This window comes from Carcharhinus amblyrhynchos, chromosome 27 (genome assembly GCF_965287045.1).
Source record: "Carcharhinus amblyrhynchos chromosome 27, sCarAmb.v2.hapA, whole genome shotgun sequence".
NCBI lineage: Eukaryota > Metazoa > Chordata > Chondrichthyes > Carcharhiniformes > Carcharhinidae > Carcharhinus > Carcharhinus amblyrhynchos.
The window spans coordinates 41,318,130-41,340,640 of NC_137350.1; the positions used below are offsets into that span (position 1 = coordinate 41,318,130).

The 22,511-nt window shown below is 49.7% G+C and overlaps 2 protein-coding genes across 3 annotated transcripts in view; one reads left to right on the top strand and one right to left on the bottom strand.

Annotated features, from left to right (window-relative positions):
* The window catches only part of LOC145359197 (receptor tyrosine-protein kinase erbB-2-like), a 65,210-nt gene extending 63,211 nt beyond the window's left edge, over positions 1–1,999 (bottom strand). For both annotated transcript variants that reach the window (XM_080213662.1, XM_080213661.1), the window contains exon 1: positions 1,923–1,999. In XM_080213662.1, coding sequence (XP_080069788.1) covers positions 1,923–1,977 — 55 coding nt within the window. In that variant the 5' untranslated portion in view covers positions 1,978–1,999. The remainder of the gene's footprint in view (positions 1–1,922) is intronic.
* A 725-nt stretch (positions 2,000–2,724) lies between these two features.
* pgap3 (post-GPI attachment to proteins phospholipase 3) lies at positions 2,725–17,696 on the top strand. The gene is made up of 8 exons (XM_080213671.1): positions 2,725–2,925; positions 4,302–4,399; positions 4,929–5,081; positions 8,146–8,208; positions 8,313–8,374; positions 11,528–11,664; positions 15,824–16,028; positions 17,427–17,696. Exons 1-8 carry the CDS (start codon positions 2,736–2,738, stop codon positions 17,473–17,475), a joined length of 957 nt encoding a protein of 318 aa, XP_080069797.1. The 5' UTR covers positions 2,725–2,735; the 3' UTR covers positions 17,476–17,696.
* Positions 17,697–22,511: the final 4,815 nt, after the last annotated feature.

The window sequence follows — 22,511 nt, forward strand, 5'->3', positions numbered from 1 at the left end:
TCGGGGGAAACCCACATAGACCCGGGAGAACGTGCAGACTCTGCAGACAGTGAGCCAAGCCAGGAATTTATCGCAGGTCCCTGGCGCTGAGGAAGCCGTGCTATCCATTGTGCCATCCAGCCAAAAATGTCTGCATCAACAACAATCCCACCCAAGCCCCAGTCCCATAAACCATGTATTTACTGACGGAGCGCCGCGCCGTCAACAGGGTCGGTGCTGACGGAGCGCCGCGCCGTCAACAGGGTCGGTGCTGACGGAGCGCCGCGCCGTCAACAGGGTCGGTGCTGACGGAGCGCCGCGCCGTCAACAGGGTCGGTGCTGACGGAGCGCCGCGCCGTCAACAGGGTCGGTGCTGACGGAGCGCCGCGCCGTCAACAGGGTCGGTGCTGACGGAGCGCCGCGCCGTCAACAGGGTCGGTGCTGACGGAGCGCCGCGCCGTCAACAGGGTCGGTGCTGACGGAGCGCCGCGCCGTCAACAGGGTCGGTGCTGACGGAGCGCCGCGCCGTCAACAGGGTCGGTGCTGACGGAGCGCCGCGCCGTCAACAGGGTCGGTGCTGACGGAGCGCCGCGCCGTCAACAGGGTCGGTGCTGACGGAGCGCCGCGCCGTCAACAGGGTCGGTGCTGACGGAGCGCCGCGCCGTCAACAGGGTCGGTGCTGACGGAGCGCCGCGCCGTCAACAGGGTCGGTGCTGACGGAGCGCCGCGCCGTCAACAGGGTCGGTGCTGACGGAGCGCCGCGCCGTCAACAGGGTCGGTGCTGACGGAGCGCCGCGCCGTCAACAGGGTCGGTGCTGACGGAGCGCCGCGCCGTCAACCGGGTCGGTGCTGACGGAGCGCCGCGCCGTCAGAGGGTCGGTGCTGAGGGAGCGCCGCACTGTCAGAGGGTCAGTACCGAGGGAGCGCCGCACTGTCAGAGGGTCAGAGGGTCAGTACCGAGGGAGCGCCGCACTGTCAGAGGGTCAGTACCGAGGGAGCGCCGCACTGTCAGAGGATCAGTACCGAGGGAGCGCCGCACTGTCAGAGGATCAGTACCGAGGGAGCGCCGCACTGTCAGAGGGTCAGTACCGAGGGAGTGCCGCACTGTCAGAGGGTCAGTACCGAGGGAGTGCCGCACTGTCAGAGGGTCAGTGCCGAGGGAGCGCCGCACTGTCAGAGGGTCAGTGCCGAGGGAGCGCCGCACTGTCAGAGGGTCAGTACTGAGGGAGCGCCGCACTGTCAGAGGGTCAGAGGGTCAGTACCGAGGGAGTGCCGCACTGTCAGAGGGTCAGTACTGAGGGAGTGCCGCACTGTCAGAGGGTCAGTGCCGAGGGAGTGCCGCACTGTCAGAGGGTCAGTACTGAGGGAGCGCCGCACTGTCAGAGGGTCAGTGCTGAGGGAGCGCCGCACTGTCAGAGGGTCAGTGCTGAGGGAGCGCCGCACTGTCAGAGGGTCAGTGCTGAGGGAGCGCCGCACTGTCAGAGGGTCAGTGCTGAGGGAGCGCCGCACTGTCAGAGGGTCAGTGCTGAGGGAGTGCCGCACTGTCAGAGGGTCAGTTCTGAGGGAGCGCCGCACTGTCAGAGGGTCAGTACTGAGGGAGCGCCGCACTGTCAGAGGGTCAGTGCTGAGGGAGCGCCGCACTGTCAGAGGGTCAGTGCTGAGGGAGCGCCGCACTGTCAGAGGGTCAGTGCTGAGGGAGCGCCGCACTGTCAGAGGGTCAGTGCTGAGGGAGTGCCGCACTGTCAGAGGGTCAGTGCTGAGAGAGCGCCGCACCGTCAGAGGGGTATTTGCTCAGAATGATATGGGGGAAATATCCTCTCCTCACTGCTGGGCCTCAGCGCCCCCCTCCCCAGGGGCCCAGCTGAGGGATCGGACCTCAAAGCCTGGGCCTAATGCCGGTGCTGGGCCCGGGCTCCGCTCTCTCCCAGGCCCCGGCCTCTCACCTGTTCTTCGGGCTGAGCTGAGCGCTGTGAGGAGCAGCAGCCCCGCGAGCCGCATCGTCCCGCCAGCCGCGAGCCACTTCCGGTGCAAGCGGGGGAGAAGCGCAGCCAGCCCGGAGGCGGGGCCGCACTGGGGGCGGGTCCTGGCCGGGGCGGGGCCACGCTGGGGGCGGGGCCTGGGTGGGACGGAGCCACATTGGGGGAGGAGTCTGGATGAGGCGGGGTCACACTTGGGGAGGAGCCTGGGTGGAGCGGGGCGACAGCGGGGTGGGTCCTGGCCGGAGCGGGGCCACACTAGGGGCGGAGCCTGGGTGGAGCGGGGCCACAGCTGGGGCGGGTCCTGGCCACACTGGGGGAGGAGACTGGCCGGGGCGGGGCCACACAGGGGGCGGGTCCTGGCCGGGGCGGGGTCACATTGGGAGAGAAGCCTCGCCGTGGTGCCCCACACTGGGCGGGGGTGGCTCAATGAGGCCGGGCCACACTGGGGGCGGAGTCTGGCCGGGGCGGGGCCACACTGGGGGAGGAGTCTGGCTGGAGCAGCTCGGGGCTGGGGGCGGCCTCTCCGTGGGGCGAGAGGCTAGGGGTGGAGCCACTCTTGGGGCGGAGTCGGTGTGGGAAGGCGGAGCTGGGGGGGGCGTGACCAGCTGGGGCGGGGCTAGGAGCAGTGGGGGGGGCGGAGCAAGGGGACGGACCGGAACCTTTGTTTGGCGGTATTGGGGGCGGATGGTTAATGAGGAAAGGCCGGAAGTACGGAGGGCAGCCCGGGTCTGGAAGCCCACTGCCGGGATGGCACCGGCCCTGCTGCCGGGCTGGAGAATGGGGGTTGGGGAATTGGCGGCTTGCTGCCTGTTCTGGGTTGTGTGCAGTCTGCCCGCTGTCCGCTGCTCCCAGGGGGACCGGGAGCCCTATTACCGCAACTGTGTGCGGCTGTGCGAGCGGCAGAACTGCACCGGGGCCGCGCTCCGGGCCTTCGGTAAACTGCAGCCTCTCCACATGCTGGCAACAGGTGAGGGAGCACCGCCCCCCGCACCCCCCTCCCGCACCCCCCTCCCCCCTCCCCTCCCCCCTGCCGCACCCCCCTCCCCCCTGCCGCACCCCCCTCCCCCCTGCCGCACCCCCCTCCCCCCTGCCGCACCCCCCTCTGCCTCCTTCCCCCCCCCCCGCATCTCCTCCTCCCGCATTCCCCCCCCCCCATTTCCCCCCCCCCCCCCCCAAAACCACCTAAATCCGCTCTTCAATTCTCTACACTCCCCAGAGGACAAGGGTTCAGTTCCTGGCTTATCTCTCTGTTTGTGCAGAGTTTGCACATTATCCCTGTGTCTGCTTGGGTTTCCTCCCACAGTCTGAAAGACTTGCTGGTTAGATGTATTGGCTGTGCTAAATTCCCCCTCGGTGTACCCTAACAGGCGCCAGAGTGTGGCGACTAGGGGAATATCACAGCCACTTCACTGCAGTGATAATGTAAGACTATTTGTGACTAATAAATAAACTTTAAAATCCCCACCCTTCACCCCATCCCCAAACCCCCACCCTTGTGGAATTCAAGTTCATACATTGACTCTTGCCAGGACACAGTTCTACCCACAGTTCTAAATTGCTTCCTGTCCCCCCACACGGTGACTCTCACTGGGGTGCAGTTCCCCACACGGTGACTCTCACTGGGGTGCAGTTCCCCACACGGTGACTCTCACTGGGGTGCAGTTCCCCACACGGTGACTCTCACTGGGGTGCAGTTCCCCACACGGTGACTCTCACTGGGGTGCAGTTCCCCACACGGTGACTCTCACTGGGGTGCAGTTCCCCACACGGTGACTCTCACTGGGGTGCAGTTCCCCACACGGTGACTCTCACTGGGGTGCAGTTCCCCACACGGTGACTCTCACTGGGGTGCAGTTCCCCACACGGTGACTCTCACTGGGGTGCAGTTCCCCACACGGTGACTCTCACTGGGGTGCAGTTCCCCACACGGTGACTCTCACTGGGGTGCAGTTCCCCACACGGTGACTCTCACTGGGGTGCAGTTCCCCACACGGTGACTCTCACTGGGGTGCAGTTCCCCACACGGTGACTCTCACTGGGGTGCAGTTCCCCACACGGTGACTCTCACTGGGGTGCAGTTCCCCACACGGTGACTCTCACTGGGGTGCAGTTCCCCACACGGTGACTCTCACTGGGGTGCAGTTCCACCTGTTCCTCATGTCAGCCTGCATCACAACCCAGAAGGTGAGCATGAGCATTCCTAATGATTTACCTGTTCCCTGCCTGATGTTTGAGGCTCCATCCCTGGCATTGCCCCTCTCAGTAACTGTCACTGTGTGAATGCGGGGTTGCCTCTGAGCGATGAGTTTATGCTGATGGCCATTTTTTGTTTTCCTTTGCCAGGCTGGTCCTGTGCTGATGACTGTAAGTATAACTGTATGTGGGCGACAGTTGGACTGTACATTAAAGAAGGACATAAAGTGCCTCAGTTTCATGGCAAGGTAATTGTGCGATGCTCTGAGTTGCATATTGATACTAGCTATGCTGATGGAATATTTGCAATCTGTTTCCTGTGGACAGCTGGTCTGCCGTCTGACCCCCGGACTTGACACCTGTCTCCCAGCCCATCACCACATGTTCCTCTGCCGGCCCACACTGTGACCCACTCTCATGATGACTCAGTCCTCGCTCCGCCAGCCCTCCCAGCTTACTCACTGGCATACCCCTTCCCAGCTCAGTCCATCACAGTTAGGCCCTACCCTCAGATCCCTGCGAGACCCTGCCGGCACCTCAATGCAAGGCCCTGGCCTTTTCGCCATTACCCCCCCACCATGATGTCACTGATCATGCAGACGCCATTATGTCATAGAGTCATAGATGTTTGCAACATGGAAACAGGCCCTTTGGCCCAACTTGTCCATGCTGAGTTGGTGTCTTCTCCCTGAGCGCAGGTAGATGACAGTAATGGAAGGGTTAGGATGCCAGGTTATTTCTCTATTTTCATAATAATGCTCTATTTCTTTTTTCCAGTGGCCCTTCTATCGATTCCTCTTCTTCCAGGAGCCTGCTTCAGCTGTTGCCTCTATGCTGAATGGTCTGGCCAACTATGTTATGTTGAGCAGGTACCGGGCAGCAGTGCCTTTTGAGTCTCCGATGTACCATTCTTGCATCTCCTTTGCCATGGTAACACCAATACTTCTGCTATTCTGCAATTGTAAAACAGTGTGTATTTGTGCCTGTTTGACAGAGGTGCTGTTAGGAAAGTAAACACAGGCTGATACCCACAATGTTCATCTCTTTGACTTACAGAACTCCCAGCACCAGCAGGTGAGCTGGACTTCCTGTTCTGCACCTTTCCACATTGCGATTCACACTTGTTTGTATGATGAATCTTTGGAAATGGTGATGCATCACCCCACAAACAGAATGTTATCAGGCTCTTGGCACGGCGTGCTGCAGATATGTAGAGGGAAGTGTGAGAAATCACATTGAGCATGCTCCTGTTCTCATCCTTTGTCCTCAGAGGAATCGGGAGTTAGAACCAGGACTGGTTTCTCTCTTCCCTGGTCCTGGGCTACATTTCTGTCCATGTCAGACTGTGTGCAGAGGGTGGTGAATGTGCAGCTATGCAGCACTCCTTTATTGGGTGACTTCATGGTGTGGTTGAAGAGTTTCTTATTATATCTTTTCAGTGGAAGCCTTTAGATGAAAATGAAGGAAGTTATACTAAATCTTTATAAACCACAGGGCGCAGCTCCAGATTGTGTCCAATTTTGAGCACGGCTCTTGAGGAAAGATGTCGAAGCCTCGGAGAGGCCATGGCAAAGATTTGCTGTAGTATACAGGGGCTTCAGTTATGAGGAGAAACTGGAGAAATGGCAGTTGTTCTCCTCCCAGTGGAGAAATCTCAGAGGAGATTTAGTGAGGTGTTCAAAATCAGTATTTTGATGGAATGAAAAAGGAGAAATTGCTTCCAGGGCAAGAGAATCTGGAACCAGAAAGACTCCAATTTAAAGAGTTAAGAACCAGTGTGAGATGAGGTGAATTTTTTTCTACACAGCAAGTTGTGATCTGGAATGTGCTGCCTGAAAGGTTGGTGGAAGCAGATTTAATAGTAATTTTCAAAAAGGGACTAGATTTGAAGTGGAAAATGTCAGAACTGTGGAGAAGAGCCCTTTCCAAGTACTTGAACAGGCATGATTAGAGACCTCCCATCCTACATGACTCCAGCAGAGGCTTGTGCTGAGCTCTCCCTACTCTGAGAATTAGTGTTAATGCCTTTCTCCCATAGTGGGATTGACATCTGCTGATGCACGACTGAATGAATGTGACTCTGTGTTGTGTTGCCAGTGCCCTGTCCTCTCATGGCTGAGGCCTTAAGTAAGTTTTTTGCCTCAGTCTTCACGGAGGAGGACGCGAATAGTTTGCTGGATATTAAAGGTAGAAGGATGGTAGGAGTTGAGGGCCTGAATGCAATTACTGTCACTAGAGAGGTAGTGCTTGATTGACTAGCGGGACTGATGGTGGACAAGTCCCCAGGACCGCATGGAATGCATCCCAGGGTTCTGAAGGAAATGACAGAGGTGATAGTAGATGCCTTAGTGATTATTTACCAAACTTCGCTGAATTCCGGGGAAGTGCCGGAAGATTGGAAAACGGCTAATGTTACGCCACTGTTTAAAAAAGGTAGCAGGCAAAAGGCAGGGAATTATAGGCCGGTTAGTTTAACGTCTGTTGTTGGAAAAATGCTTGAATCCGTCATCAAAGAAGAAATAGCAAGGCACCCAGAGAGGAATTGTTTGATAGAGCAGACGCAGCACAGATTCGTTAAGGGGAAGTCTTGTTTGACGAATTTATTGGAATTCTATGAGTGTGTGACTAGTGCGGTAGACACAGGGGAACTGTTGGATGTGGTGTTTCTCGATTTTCAAAAGGCGTTTGATAAGGTGCCTCACAAAACGTTGCTTCAGAAGGTTAGGGTGCATGGAGTTGGGGGTAAGGTGTTAGCGTGGATAGAGGATTGGTTGCCTAATAGGAGGCAGAGAGTTGGTATCAATGGGTGCTATTCTGATTGGCGGTTGGTAACTAGTGGAGTGCCGCAGGAATCGGTGCTGGGGCCTCAGCTATTTACCATTTATATAGATGATCTGGGGGAGGGGGCTGAGTGTAGGGTGATGAAATTTGCTGATGACACAAAGATGGGTGGAAAAGCAAATTGTGCGGAGGGTGTGGAAAGTCTGCAGAGGGATCTGGATAGGCTGAGCGAGTGGGCGAGGATCTGGCAGATGGAGTACAATGTTAGCAAGTGTGAGGTTATCCACTTTGGCAGGAATAATAGTAGGAGGAATTACTATTTAAAGGGCGAAAAGCTGCAGCATGCTACGGTGCAGAGGGACCTGGGGGTCCTTGTGCATGAGTCGCAAAAACCCAGTCTGCAGGTGCAGCAGGTGATCAAGAAGGCAAATGGGATGTTGGCCTTTATAGCGAGGGAGATAGAATATAAAAGCAGGGAGGTCTTGCTGCAACTGTACAGGGCATTGGTGAGGCCGCAGCTGGAGTACTGTGTGCAGCTTTGGTCGCTGCACTTACACAAGGATATTTTGGCCTTGGAGGGAGTGCAGAGGAAATTCACTAGGCTGATACCAGAGATGAGGGGGTTGGACTATGAAGAGAGACTAAATAGACTGGGTCTGTACTTGTTGGAGTTTAGAAGGACGAGGGGGGGATCTTATAGAGACATATAAGATAATGAAGGGGATGGATAGGGTAGAGATAGAGAGATTCTTCCCGCTCAGAAAGGATAGCAGGACTAGAGGGCACAGCCTCAAGATAAGGGGGGACAGTTTAGAACGGAGTTGAGGAGGAACTTCTTCACTCAAAGGGTGGTGAACCTCTGGAATTCTCTGCCAGTTGAAGTGGTGGAGGCTGCCTCGCTAAATATTTTTAAGACGCGGGTTGATGGGTTTTTGGTAGGCAAGGGGATTAAGGGTTATGGGGAGAAAGCGGGAAAGTGGAACTGATCCACTTCAGATCAGCCATGATCTTATTGAATGGCGGGGCAGGCTCGAAGGGCTAGATGGCCTACTCCTGCTCCTATTTCTTATGTTCATCATTGTGCTGTTAAATTAGATTGAAGATGTTAAACTTGTGCAGTGTTATAAGTCCCTAAATCGACCTCTTCATTGATAGCTAGGGTCTGTAATGTGAATGTTATTCAAAATGATTGTTCACACTTCTCTTCCGGTAGGTCACCCTTAATGCCTGGTTTTGGTCCACAGTCTTCCACACACGTGACACTCCGCTAACCGAGGCAAGTAGTCAGATTTCCAGGGCTGCAGCCTCTGTTATAACCAAACACTCGTGGCTTGAGACGTAACAAGCAGTATTGGTTTTATTGTAATTTTAATTTTGCAGAAGATGGATTACTTCTGTGCTTCATCAGTGGTGCTGTACTCCATCTACCTGTGCTGTGTCCGGTGAGTCTTTGCTGTTGGAATTCCCTGTGTTATAGCACTGTCCCAACTCCACCTTATAACCACCATCACAGCAGCTGGTTTCAGTCTGATAGGCTGAGTTTCTGACTTGGAGCCTGTGGATTCGCCACATCATTAAATGGCACCCTGCAGTTTTATTAAAGACATGGTGTCAATAAAACCTCCTCAAGCCTCAGGCCTTAGCCAATTTCAGATAGCTGCGACTCGAGCTCCACTCCAGCACCTGAGCGAAACAATCTGAGCCTAAGGCCGTGCTGCATTGTACAATGTTAATTAAAGGTCCCATCAGCTCTCTTGGGTAGATGTAAAGATCCCATGGCACAAGAAGCAGAGGAGCACTCCCTGGTCAACATTTACCCCTCAGTCAGCAAAATGTTACCTGGCCATTCTTACATTATTGTTTGTAGGAGCTGTGTGTAAATTGGCTGCTGTGTTTTCTACATTGCAACAGTTCACTGCACTTCAGAATTATTCCATTAGCTGTAAAGCTCTTTGGGAAGTTGGGTAATTGTGGAAAGCACTAAAAAAAAATACAAGTCTTTAGTGTTTGTTTTTAGCAGTGGGGGAGTGATGTTACACCAGCCCTCCTGTCAGGGGGAGAGTTTGGTTGTTTATAATGGATTTTTGAGACTGGCTCTCTGTTCCCGCTGCCTCACTGCAGTGCGAGGGATGCAGTTCTGGTCTTCAGGAGGTGAGAATCTTATCATTTGTGTAAATCATGATCCCACAGTCTGTGCAAGCCCCAATTAGGCTGGGCACAGCCATTGCAAAAGCAAAGGACTTCAGCAAGGTTACTGCCCCTCTTCTAAAACCTTCCCAAGGAAAACCATTGGCAGCCCAACCCCTTCCATTCAGCAATTCCTTCTTTCCCCACCATCTTTGCCTCTGTGTTTCCAAAATCTCCTGCGTCCCTTTTGGCTGATGTGCTGTTAAGTGGCACCGGATAAAAGGCCTGAAATTTGGGTCTTTGTTTGTTCCCTGAGCTACAGGGGCAACGGCCAGAGGGTTAGGGTTGGAGGGGGTGGGGGGGATGGCGGTGGATTCAGGGAATTGACATAACATAAGAAATAGGAGCAGGAGTAGGCCATCTAGCCCTTCGAGCCTGCCCCGCCATTCAATAAGATCATGGCTGATCTGTCGTGGCTCAGTTCCACATTCCCGCCCTCTCCCCATAACCCTTAATCCCCTCTCTTATCAAAAACCCATCAACCCGCATCTTAAAAATATTTAGCGAGGCAGCCTCCACCACTTCAACGGGCAGAGAATTCCAGAGGTTCACCACCCTTTGAGTGAAGAAGTTCCTCCTCAACTCCGTTCTAAACCGCCCCCCCCTTTATCTTGAGGCTGTGCCCCCTAGTCCTACTGTCCTTTCTGAGCGGGAAGAGTCTCTCCACCTCTATCCTATCCATCCCATTCATCATCTTATACGTCTCAATGAGATCTCCCCTCATTCTTCTAAACTCTAGCGAGTACAAGTCTGGTTTATTCAGCCTCTCCTCATAGCTCAACCCCCTCAACTCCGACATCAGCCTAGTAAACCTCTTCTGCACTCCCTCCAAGGCCAAAATATCCTTGCGTAAGTACGGCGCCCAAAACTGCACACAGTACTCCAGCTGCGGCCTCACCAATGCCCTATATAGCCGCAGCAAGACCTCCCTACTTTTATATTCAATCCCCCTCGCTATGAAGGCCAGCATCCCATTCGCCTTCCTGACCACCTGCTGTACCTGCAAGCTGGGTTTTTGCAACTCATGCACAAGGACCCCGAGGTCCCTCTGCACCGTCGCCTGCTGCAGTTTTTCTCCGCGTAAGTAATAATCCTTCCTACCATTATTCCTACCAAAGTGGACCACCTCGCACTTGCCAACATTAAATTCCATTTGCCATTTCCTGGCCCATTCGCCCAGCCTATCTAGATCCTCCTGCAGACTCTCCACACCCTCCGCACAATTTGCCTTTCCACCAATCTTGGTGTCATCAGCAAATTTCGACACCATACACTCGGTTCCCTCCTCCAGATCATCTATATAAATGGTAAATAGCTGAGGCCCCAGCACCGACCCCTGAGGCACTCCACTAGTCACCAACCGCCAATCCGAATAGCACCCATTGACCCCCACTCTCTGCCTCCTATTTGACAACCAGTCCTCTATCCACGCTAACACCCTACCCCCAACTCCATGTCCCCTGACCTTCTGCAGTAACCCCTTGTGAGGTACCTTATCAAACGCCTTCTGAAAATCAAGAAAGACCACATCCACCGGCTCTCTTCTATCCACCGCCCTAGACACATCCTCATAGAACTCCAGTAAATTTGTCAGACACGACTTCCCCTTAACGAAACCGTGCTGCATCTGCTCTATCAAGCAGTTCCCCTCAAGATGCCTCGCTATTTCCTCCTTGATGATGGATTCTAACATTTTACCTACAACAGACGTTAAACTAACCGGCCTATAATTCCCCGCCTTTTGCCTGGCACCCTTCTTAAACAACGGTGTAACATTAGCCGCTTTCCAATCTTCCGGCACTTCCCCGGAATCCAGCAACGTCTGGAAAATAACCACCAAGGTATCCACTATCACCTCCGCCATTTCTTTCAGAACCCTCGGATGCATTCCATCCGGTCCTGGGGACTTGTCCACAATCAGCCCCTCCAGTCTGTCGAGCACCGCCTCTCTAGTAACAGTAATGTCATTGAGACCCTCCAGTCCTACCACCTTTCCATCTCTAACACCCGGCAAATTATTCACGTCCTCCTCCGTGAATACTGAAACAAAAATGTTATTCAAGACCTCAGCCATTTCCCCATCCCCTACCACTAAGTTCCCCTTCTCATCCTCTAAATTGACTGAAGACAATTTGAAGGAATGAGTTCAGAACGTTTGCAGCATGTGGGGTTGAGATGATGTGCACTTTGTGCTGTGAGAGATGGGGTGTTCTTTCTGGCTTTCAGTGCCTGCTCCAACTCCCTCTTTATCAAGTCCCTCAATACTGAGAAGCATTTTGAGAGTTTAGTAGTTAACGCCAGTGCAGTAGCAGGAGTCTGACACTATTTGGACCTCTCTGTAGGATGTGCCTGATGCACAGTATCTGCTGAATGCTGCCTCACCCTCTCCGGCATTCTTCCTTATCTAGGACCTTAGGTTTGACTCGCCCCTGGACATCCAGTCTTTTTGGGGCGCTACTCATCATATTGTTCGCAAGTCACATCTGGTACCTCACTTACGTGCGTTTTGACTATGGATACAACATGGCTGCCAACATTTTAATAGGTAAGAGAGGCTCCGACTGGAGTCTGACTTGTTCCTTATTTTAGTAAAAATATATTTAAAGTAGGAAGGCTTCTGTATCCTTGGGATTAAATCCAGCCAAGACTGTCTGACTACAGGAAACTTTACTCTGTATCTAACCCCGTGCTGTACCTGTCCTGGGAGTGTTTGATGGGGACAGTGTCAAAGGCTTTGCTATAATCCATATAAACGACATCAATGGAGCTTCCCTCATCCACATACTTGCTCAGGTTTTCAAAAAATTCTATTGAATTTGGTAGGTATGACCTCCCTCTGACAAAGCCATGCTGACTATCCTTAATTAACTCATGCCTTTCCAAGTGGAAATTAATTCTCTCCTTCAGAATTTTCTCTAATAGTTTCCCTACTGCTGATGTGAGACTCACCAGTCAGTAATTCCCTGTTTCATCTCTACTACCTTTCTTGAAAAGTGGAACCACAATACCCGCCTTCCAGTCGTTTGGCACTTCCCCGTGGCCAGAGAGAAATTAAAAATTTGTGTCGAAGCCTCTACAATTTCCTGCACTACCTCCCACAGCAACCTAGGATGCAATTCATCCGGACCAGGGGATTTATCCATTTTTAATCAAGTCAAAGCCCCCAATTACCTCCTCACTTGCTATGTCAAACTGCTCAAAGTCCTCAGTTCCTTTTGCTGAATCCTGTACCTACATTTTCCTCCAGTGTAGACAGATGAGAAGTTTCATTTAGCACCTTTCCAATATCCTGCAGCTTCAGACACTGATTGCCTCCTTGGTCTGTAATGGTCCCTGCTTTTTCCCCAGTTAACCTCTACCACTTAATGTATTTATACAATATCTTAGGATTCTACTTAATCTTCTTCCCAAGCCCTTTTCTCACGCCCTTTATTTGCTCTTCTAATTGTTTTCTTAAATTTCTTACTGTGCTTCCAATATTCCTCAAGGATTGCAGCTGAATTGCTCCCTCTGGACTTGCTAAAAGCTATTCTCTTCCTCATCTAGTCCTGAATTGTCCTGGGCAACTAGGATTTCCTGAACTTATTGCTCTTACATTTCTTCCTAAAAAGAACATATTGGATCTATACTCTCCCCATTGCCTCCCCACTGCTCTGCTGTAGATTTTCCCACAAGGAGCTGTTCTCAGCTGACTTTTGCCAGATCCTGCCTTATTTTAATAAAATCTGCCTTTCCCCTAATCCAAAGCCATCTTTTGCAGAACATCTTTCTCCTTGTCCATAACAAATTTGAACCGTACCGTGTTGTGATTGCTATTGCTAAAATGCTCCCCCACTGCCACATTGAACATGTCATTCCCCAGAACCAGATCCAGCACTGTTCCATCTCTTGTTGGGCCTTCTATATGTTGATACAAAAAAACTCCCTGAATACATTGAAAGAAATCTGTCCCCTTGAAACCCTTTATGCTCTGACTATCCTCATATGATTAGCCAATGATTATTCTTACACACTTTATGAATTGTCTATATATTTGCTCCTCTATTTTCTGCTGACTTTTTGGGAGCTTGCATTACACTCCCAGTAAGGTGGCAGTCCCCTTTAAAAGTTAAACTTTTACATATTAGTCACAAGTAGGCTTACATTAACACTGCAATGAAGTTATTGTGATAATGCTCTAGTCACCACACTCCGGCACCTGTTCGGGCCAATGCACCTAACCAGCTTTATATTCCTAAGTTCTACCCACAAAGCCTCATTTGAAGACCCTTCAAAGGTATCATCTCTCCTTATTGCACTAATTGGCTCCTTAATTAATAGTGTAAGACCACCTCCCCTTCTACACCTTCCTCTGTCTCACCGAAAGATCCTCTGGGAAGGGATTCACTCACTCAGCCAATCTGCTGAGACACCAGCGGGTTCACACTGGGGAGAAGCCATACATCATCTGTGTGTGTGGGAAGGGATTCAGTCAGTCATCCACTCTGCTGACACACCAGCGGATTCACAAGTAACTATTGTGATTGGATTTTGCTGTTTTTCATATTCAGACTGAACCGCATTCCTTTGGGTCTGTTTCTGCTGGATTGAAAAATAACTCCAGCTCTGTTACATAGAAACATGTGTAGAAAATAGAATCAGGCCATTCGACCCTGCGAGCCTGCTGCACCATTCATTATTATCATGGCTGAAAATCAAAATCAATATCCTGATCACGTTGCAGCTGTACAAAACTCTGGTGTGGCCGCACTTGGAGTATTGCGTACAGTTCTGGTCGCCGCATTATAAGAAAGATGTGGAGGCATTGGAAAAGGTGCAGAGGAGGTTTACCAGGGTGTTGCCTGGTATGGTGGGAAGATCTTATGAGGAAAGGCTGAGGGACTTGAGGTTATTTTCATTGGAGAGAAGAAGGTTACGAAGTGACCTAATTGAGGCATACAAGATGATCAAAGGGTTAGATAGGGTGGATAGTGAGAGCCTTTTACCTCAGATGGTGATGGCTAACACAAGGGGACATAGCTTTAAATTAAGGGGTGGTAATTATAGGACGGATGTCAGAGGTAGGTTCTTTACTCAGAGGGTAGTAATGGCGTGGAATGCCCTGCCTGCAGCAGTTGTGGACTCGCCAACTTTAAGGGTGTTCAAATGGTCAGTGGATAGGCATATGGATAACATTGGAATAGTTTAGGTTAGAGGGTCATTAGATTGGTTCCACTGGTCGGCGCAGCATCGAGGGCTGAAGGGCCTGTACTGCACTGTAATGTTCTATGTACCCTGCAACGTTGAGTTGCCAGACCTGCCCTTCCCTTAGCCAAGTTTCTGGGACAGCAACAATATCACTCCTCCATGTGTCAATCCACGCTCTTAACGCGTCAGTCATACATATTGTTAAGGACCAGAACAGAAACCTTAAGATGTTTTATGCAGTTTGCCTAGACCCTAACTTTTACATTTGATTTTGGCCGTAGGGTGAGTTTAAGATATGATTCAAGTGACCCACTAGAAACTTATCAAAACAAACTTTATTTAAGAACACAGAATATAACAAAAACAATTAGCATAACCATTACAAAGCGAAATTCTTAACAGCTAGCTATCTCTGTTGTTCCAATCTAAAGCACTACCCCACAGACATATACCCATCTTCAGAATTAGCACCAAAACAAGTTTGGTCATGCAGTGCTGAACTTTCAGCATTTTAACACTTCTGGACAGAAATCCAGATAGCAGTTTTGAGAGAAGGATATATTCTCAAAACAGCAAAACTACAGAGGAATGTATTGCATCTCTGGCAGCCCCCAATCTCCAAACTGCTGAGACAGAAAGGGGTGCATCTCTCTCTGCCACTTCCAAAGCAGCAATTCTCACAGACGTATCACCTGACAAATTCCTGTCTCCAACTTGAGCAATGGGGTAAGAGAAGCACATGTGTCTCAACGCAGAAGCATGTGGTCATCCAGGCAGCGTCCGACAGTCCCCACATATATCCCCAGTCGCACATTTCACTCTCTGTCCTTGTTTGACATGTCTTAAATGTAAAATTGACACCTCAGACTAGAACAAGTCTAAACACAAAGCAAGTACTTTTCCAAATTAAGTTTCTTTTAGTTTCAGCTATTTAAACACAGTCCCTAATATCAGTTTCTCACCAACCACTAACTTTTACTTTTCTGTGATGTCACTCTTGAAATACTTTCAATCTCAGTGCAGTGTCTGAACAGTGGCTGTCCTGGTGAAGGGTGTGTATCCCCCAGGTCTGGGTTTCCCACTGCCCGAGAGTGAGTGACGGCCTCAACCCCACGCTTGCTGTTGTCGCTGTCCCAGTGAAGGGTGTGTGTCCCCCAGGTTCAGATTCCCCACACCCAAAGATGAGCTGAAAGGTTTGCAGAGTGGGTGAGTGATGTTGTAGTTTATACTGAGATGAGGTGATATTTCCTTATTCAGAGGGTTGCTAATTTTTGGGATTCTTTACCCAAGGAAGCTGTGGACTCTGAGTGGCACAATATATTTAAGATTAAGGTTGATGGATGTTTGGGCTCAAAGTGAATCAGGAGGTATGGGAATTGGGTGGGACCGGAGAGTTGGGATGGAAGTCCAGGTGGGATCTTAGTGAATGGCAGAGCAGTCTCGAGAGTTCTTGTGTCTGACTCCAGCTGATGTTTCTCACTTTCTAACGGGGAACCTGCTTCTCACTCTGGTTCCAGGATTGATAAACCTGCTGTGGTGGCTCAGTTGGTGCCTGTGGAACCGAGCCCTCCTCCCCTACGTGTGGAAGTGTATGACTGTGGTGGTAATGCTGCACGGACTGGCTTTCCTGGAGCTCCTCGACTTCCCTCCGTGGCTGTGGGTGTTCGATGCTCATGCAGTTTGGCACTTCAGCACCATCCCTGTGCCCTTCCTCTTTTACAGGTCAGTGAGCTCGCCACTCGCACAATCATTAAATTATGCAGCACAACAGGAGACCAACCACTTAACTGTGCCACTGCTGGCTCTATGGTGGAGTTATTCAGTGAATCCCCCTGCCCCTGCTCCTACCCTGACTGCCCCACAAAATGTCCTTTGCAAATATTTATCCAATTTTTTGGAAGTAAAGATAATTCCTCATCTCCCAATTGGGTCCTTTGAGTTGCACTTGATAAAAAAAAATCTTAGGATATGGGCATTGCTGGCTGGGCCAGCATTTATTATCCATTCCTAATTGCCCTTGAGAAGACGGTGGTGAACTGCCTCCTTGAAACACTGCAGCCCATGTGGTGTAGGTACATCCACTGTGTGGCTAGGGAGGGTGTTCCAGGATTTTGACCCACGACAGGGAAGGAATGGCCAATATATTTCCAAATCAGGATGGTGAGTGAGTTGGAGGGGAAGGCGGTGGTCTCCCTGTTCTAGGTGTCCTCATGTTTAAAGTTTATTTATTAGTGTCACAAGTAAGCTTACATTAACACTGCAATGAAAATCCCCTAGTCACCACACTCGGTTACCTGTCCGGGTACACTGAGGGAGAATTTCACTTGACCAGCACATCTTTCGGACTGTGGAGGAAACCGGAGCACCCGGAGGAAACCCATACAGACACGGGGAGAACATCAGTCTCCGCACAGTGACCCAAGCTGGGAATTGAACCCAGGTTCCTGGCACTGAGAGACAACAGTGCTAACCCACTGTGCCATGTTATCAAACCTCCTGCCAGTGGAAACAGCTTCTTATTTACTCTTTCACAGCTATTTATAATTTGAAACACCTCTAACCCCACCCTCCGGCCCCCTTAACCTTCTCTGCTCTGAGCAGGAAAATCCTAACTGGTTACTGCTGAAAAAGAAACGACAATTTTTAAACAGGACCCACCTAAGTTCTGTGCCCAGAGGCCCCATCACGCAGGTTATGTGGCCAAGAAATAAAAAGTTCAATCCTTACCAGTGTGGTCCACAACTTTCTCATCACGAGCTTTACCTGGGGAGTGGTTGGGAAGCACCTTGCTAACACCAAACCCCGGCACCACTCACAGTCTGACATGGAACCCCAGTAGCTCTGTTTCTGTGAGTCTTGTTCTTGTGCTATTTTAGAAGTCAGAACTCTCTACGTAATCACAATCTTGTCCCCTTATTAGTTGTGGTGGTTAATTGCCAATTGGCCAGTTTCCTCAGGTAGATGATACAGCGTGGAATGAGCGTGTGGAGGAGAAGGACCCAAACTGTGGAGTTTGGAATCTTTGGGTTTTAACTGGATGAAAAAGCTTTTTCAGTGAGGTTTGGTGGGACAGTGTGAGACTATACTAACTCTGTCTGTCTCTCTTCCCCATTCCGACAGCTTCCTGATTGATGACAGCCTGCACCTTCTCAATGTGAAATCGGAATAAGCATACCAGTGAGCTACTGTGTCCAGTGACCACACTGTGAATTTATGAGATGCTGACGCAGTGGATGGTTATTTCAGCACTTAATCTACGTGTGCTTTGCACTTCATTCTAAATGTAAAAGCAAATTACTGTGGATGCTGGAATCTGAAACAAAAACAGAAAATGCTGGAAAATTTCAGCAGGTCTAGCAGCATCTATGGGGAGAGCGTAAGAAGTCTCAACACCAGGTTAAAGTCCAACAGCTTTATTTGGTAGCACGAGCTTTCGGAGCACTGCTCCTTCATCGGGTGAGTCACCTGACGAAGGAGCAGTGCTCTGAAAGCTAGTGGCATTTGCTACCAAATAAACCTGTTGGACTTTAATCTGGTGTTGTGAGACTTCTTACTGTGTTTACCCCAGTTGGCATCTCCACATTGGGAAAGAAAAGAGCCAACGTTTCGAGTCTGGATGACCCTTTAGACTGTCAGATCTGCTGAGATTTTCCAGTGTTTTCTGTCATTCGAAATGTGTTGGTTTACGCTAAGATAAGGAGGCAGCTGGTTAACACATGCTGTTGGCATTTAGTCCTGGGTCAAAACTCGAGTAAGAATTTGTGGGGAAAAGGCAGAGAATGGGACTTGATGAGTTGCACTTGATAAAAAAAAACTTAGGATATGGGCATTGCTGGCTGGGCCAGCATTTATTATCCATTACTAATTGCCCTTAAGAAGGTAGCGGTGAACTGCCTCCTTGAAACACTGCAGCCCATGTGGTGTAGGTACATCCACTGTGTGGTTAGGGAGGGTGTTCCAGGATTTTGACCCACGACAGGGAAGGAATGGCCAATATATTTCCAAATCAGGATGGTGAGTGAGTTGGAGGGGAAGGCGGTGGTCTCCCTGTTCTAGGTTGTAGATGTTGCAGGTTTGGAAGGTGCTGTCAAAGGAAGCATGCCAGGTTTCCGTGGCATGTACCTCAGAGATAGAGAACACAGCTGCCACTGTGCTTCTGCTGTGGAGAGAATGAATATTAAACGGGGTGGATGAGGCACCAATCAAGTGGCCTGTCTTATCCTGGATGGTGTCAAGCTTCGAGTGTTGTTGGAGCTGCACCCATCCAGCCACGTGGAGAGTATTCCATCACATCCCTGACTTGTGCCTTGTTGTAGATGGTGGGAAGGTGGGGTTGGGGGGAGAGGGGGTCAGGAGATGAGTTACTCGCTGCTGAATTTCCAGCCTGTGACCTGTTCTTGCAGTCACTGTATTGATATGGTTGGACTGAGTTCACTTTCTGCTCAATGGTAATCCCAGAATGTGGGGAATTCAGCAATGATAATCTGATTGAATGTCATGGGACAATGGTTCGATCCTCTCTGGCTGGAGATGGTCATTGTCTGGCACTTTGTGTGGCGCAAATGTTATTTGCCACTTGACAGCACAAGGCAGGATATTGTCCAGCTCTTGCTGCATTTGGACATGGACTGCTTCAGTATCTGAGAGGCTGAATGGTGCTAAACATTGTGGAGTCATGAGCAAACACCCCAACTTCTGACATTGAACATCCCCATCGAGAACTGGACATCGTGACGGTAGGAAGGTCATCGATGAAACAGCTGAAGATGTTTGCCCCGTTACTATCCTGGAGAACTTGCGGACAGCTGAATACAGATACGGGGAATCAAATGGCTGTAACTGTTCAGATTCTCAGTGACAGCATCTCCTGATCCCGGAGCCACAGTGTCCTGGCTCTGCCCTTTGCCTGTTTTTAATCGGAAACACTAATTGCTTTTTACAGGATTTTGTTTAGAGACTGGAATCCTGATCACTCTGAACTCACTTCACTTCCCACTGCTGCCACCAGGTGGCACTGAACACCCAGAGCTGCCTTTAGAATCTGTTTCCACATTCACCTGAGTGGGGTGGTCCAGCGGGGAGGGGGGACAGGGGGCGGAGAGGTGGGGATGGGGAGAGAACCACTTCATTCTTCACTCAGCTTGAATCAGCTGAGAAAATGCACTTTGCCCATTTACAGAACTTCCAATTCATCCACTTGTTCTGCTGCTTCATACCCCCACCCCTTGCCCCAACCCCCAGCCCCTGGCTCCGGCCCCCAGCCTGACCCTTGCTCCCGCCCCTTTCCCTCATCACCCCCTCTCTCTCACCACCCTTTGCCCCCACTCTACGCTAAGTACTGTGTGTGTTTGGTGGGAAGTGGGAGTGAAATTGGCCACAAAGCTGGTGCAGATGTTAATGAAATGATTAATCTGTAAATTTTCTTGTTTATTGCCTTTTCCACAAACCCTGAATGCCTGTGAATTGAGTGTTTAAATTGGGGAAGTATGTTAAATAGCTTCAATAAAGATATAGAATACTGAGTTTTTAATAAGTCTGTCAGAATTTGGGAATCCATAAGAACATAAGAAATAGGAGCAGGAGTAGGCCATCCAGCCCCTCGAGCCTGCCCCGCCATTCAATAAGATCATGGCTGATCTGAAGTGGATCAGTTCCACTTACTTGCCTGCTCCTCATAACCCTTAATCCCCTTATTGGTTAAAAATCTATCTGTGACTTCAACACATTTAACGAGGTAGCTTCCACTGCTTCAATGGGCAGAGAATTCCAAAGATTCACTACCCTCTGGGAGAAAAAGTTCCTCTACTCTGTTCTAAATTGACTCCCCTGTATTTTGAGGCTGTGCCCCCTAGTTCTTGTTTCCATTCTAAGTGGAAATAACCTCGCTGCCTCTACCCTGTCTAGCCCCTTCATTATATGTCTCTATAAGATCTCCCCTCAACCTTCTAAACTCCAGTGACTACAGGCCCAGTTTACTCAATCTTTCCTCATAAGATAACCCCCTCATCTCTGGAATCAGCCTGGTGAACCTTCTCTGTACTCCCTCCAAAGCTAATATATCCTTTCTTGAATAAGGGGACCGAAATTATACACAGTACTCTAGGTGCAGCCTCACCAGTACCTTGTACAGTTGCAGCAAGGCCTCCCTGCTTTTATACTCCATCCCTCTCGCGATCAAGGCTAACATTCCATTTGCCTTCTTGATCACCTGCAAACCCGAGTTTTTGTGATTTATGCACAAGGACCCGCAGATTCCTCTGTACAGTAGCATGTTGTAATTTTTCACTGTTTAAATAATATTCCATTTTATTATTCCTTCCAAAGTGGATAATCTCTCACTTACCAACGTTATATTCCATCTGCCAGATCCTTGCCCACTCACCCTATCCAAATCTCTCTGCAGACTTTGTATCCTCCAGGCAATTCGCTTTCTCACTTTGTGTCATCAGTAAATTTTGTTACCCTACAGTCAGTCCCCTCCTCCAGATCATCTATGTAAATGGTAAATGGTTGAGGCCCCAGCACTGATCCTTGTGGCACACCACTAGTCACTGATTGCCAACCAGAAAAGCACCCATTTATTCCGACTCTCTGCTTTCTGTTAAATAGCCGATCCTCAATCTACGCTAACACTTTACACCCAACTCTGTGTACCTTTATCTTATGCAGCAACCTTTTGTGAGGCACCTTATTGACTGCCTTCTGGAAATCTAAATACACCACATCCACCAGTTCCCCTCTGTCAACCGCACTCGTTACATCCTCAGAAAATTAGTCAAACGTGATTTTCCTTTAATGAATCCATGCTGCGTCTGCTTGATTGAACCATTCTTTTCCAGGTGTCCTGCTATTTCTTAATGATGGATTCCAGCATTTTCACAACTACATAAGAACATAAGAAATAGGAGCAGGAGTAGGCCATCTGGCCCTTCGAGCCTGCCCCGCCATTCAATAAGATCATGGCTGATCTGTCGTGGCTCAGTTCCACATTCCCGCCCTCTCCCCATAACCCTTAATCCCCTCTCTTATCAAAAACCCATCAACCCGCTTCTTAAAAATATTTAGCGAGGCAGCCTCCACCACTTCAACGGGCAGAGAATTCCAGAGATTCACCACCCTTTGAGTGAAGAAGTTCCTCCTCAACTCCGTTCTAAACTGCCCCCCTTTATCTTGAGGCTGTGCCCCCTAGTCCTACTGTCTTTTTTGAGCGGGATGTTAAGCTAACAGGCCTGTAGTTACCAGCCTTTTGTCTACTACCTTTTTTAAACAGTGGTGTTACATTAGCTGTTTTCCAATCAGCTGGCACCTCCCCAGAGTCCAGCAAATTTTGATAAATTACTTCTAATACATTTGCTATTCTGTTTCTTTCAGTACCCTGGGATGCATTCCATCTGTACCTGGGGACTTGTCTACCTTTAATCCCATTAGCCTACCCAGCACTACCTCTTTAGTAATAGTAATCATTTTAAGGACCTCACCCCCTACAGTGCCACGACCATTAATGTTCAGTAAGTTATTTGTGTCCTCTACCGTGAAGACCAACACAAAAAACTTGTTTGAGGCCTCGGCCATTTCCTCATTTCCCATTATTAAATCCCCCTTCTCCAACATTTACTTTAGCCACTCTTTTCCGTTTTATATTTTTGTAAAAACTTTTATTATCAGTTTTTATATTTTGTGCTGGTTTACTTTCATATTCTATCTTTCTTTATCGCTTTCTTAGTAGTTCTTTGTTTTTTTAAAGCTTTCCCAATCTCATAATTCCCCACTAATTTTGGCCACCCTGTATGCATTGTGTTTTAATTTGATCATCTCCTTTATTTCCTTAGTTTTCCATGGCTGCTTATCCCTTTTCTTACATTCCTCCTTTTTCACAGGAATATATTTTTGCCGAGTACTGAGAAAAACTCCTTAAAAATCCTCCACTATTCCACAGCTGCCCCAACAATTAGTCTGCGCTCCCAGTCTACATTAGCCAACTCCGCCCTTAACCTATCGTACTCCCCTCTGTTCAAACACTGGTTTGGGACCCTACTTTCTCACCCTCCGTCTGTATTAGAAATTCAACCATATTGTGATCACTCATTCCAAGAGGATCCCTCACAAGAAAATCATTAATTTTACCTGTCTCATTACACAGGACCAGATCCAAGATAGTTCACTCCCTCATAGGTTCTGTAACATACTGTTTGAGGAAACTATCCC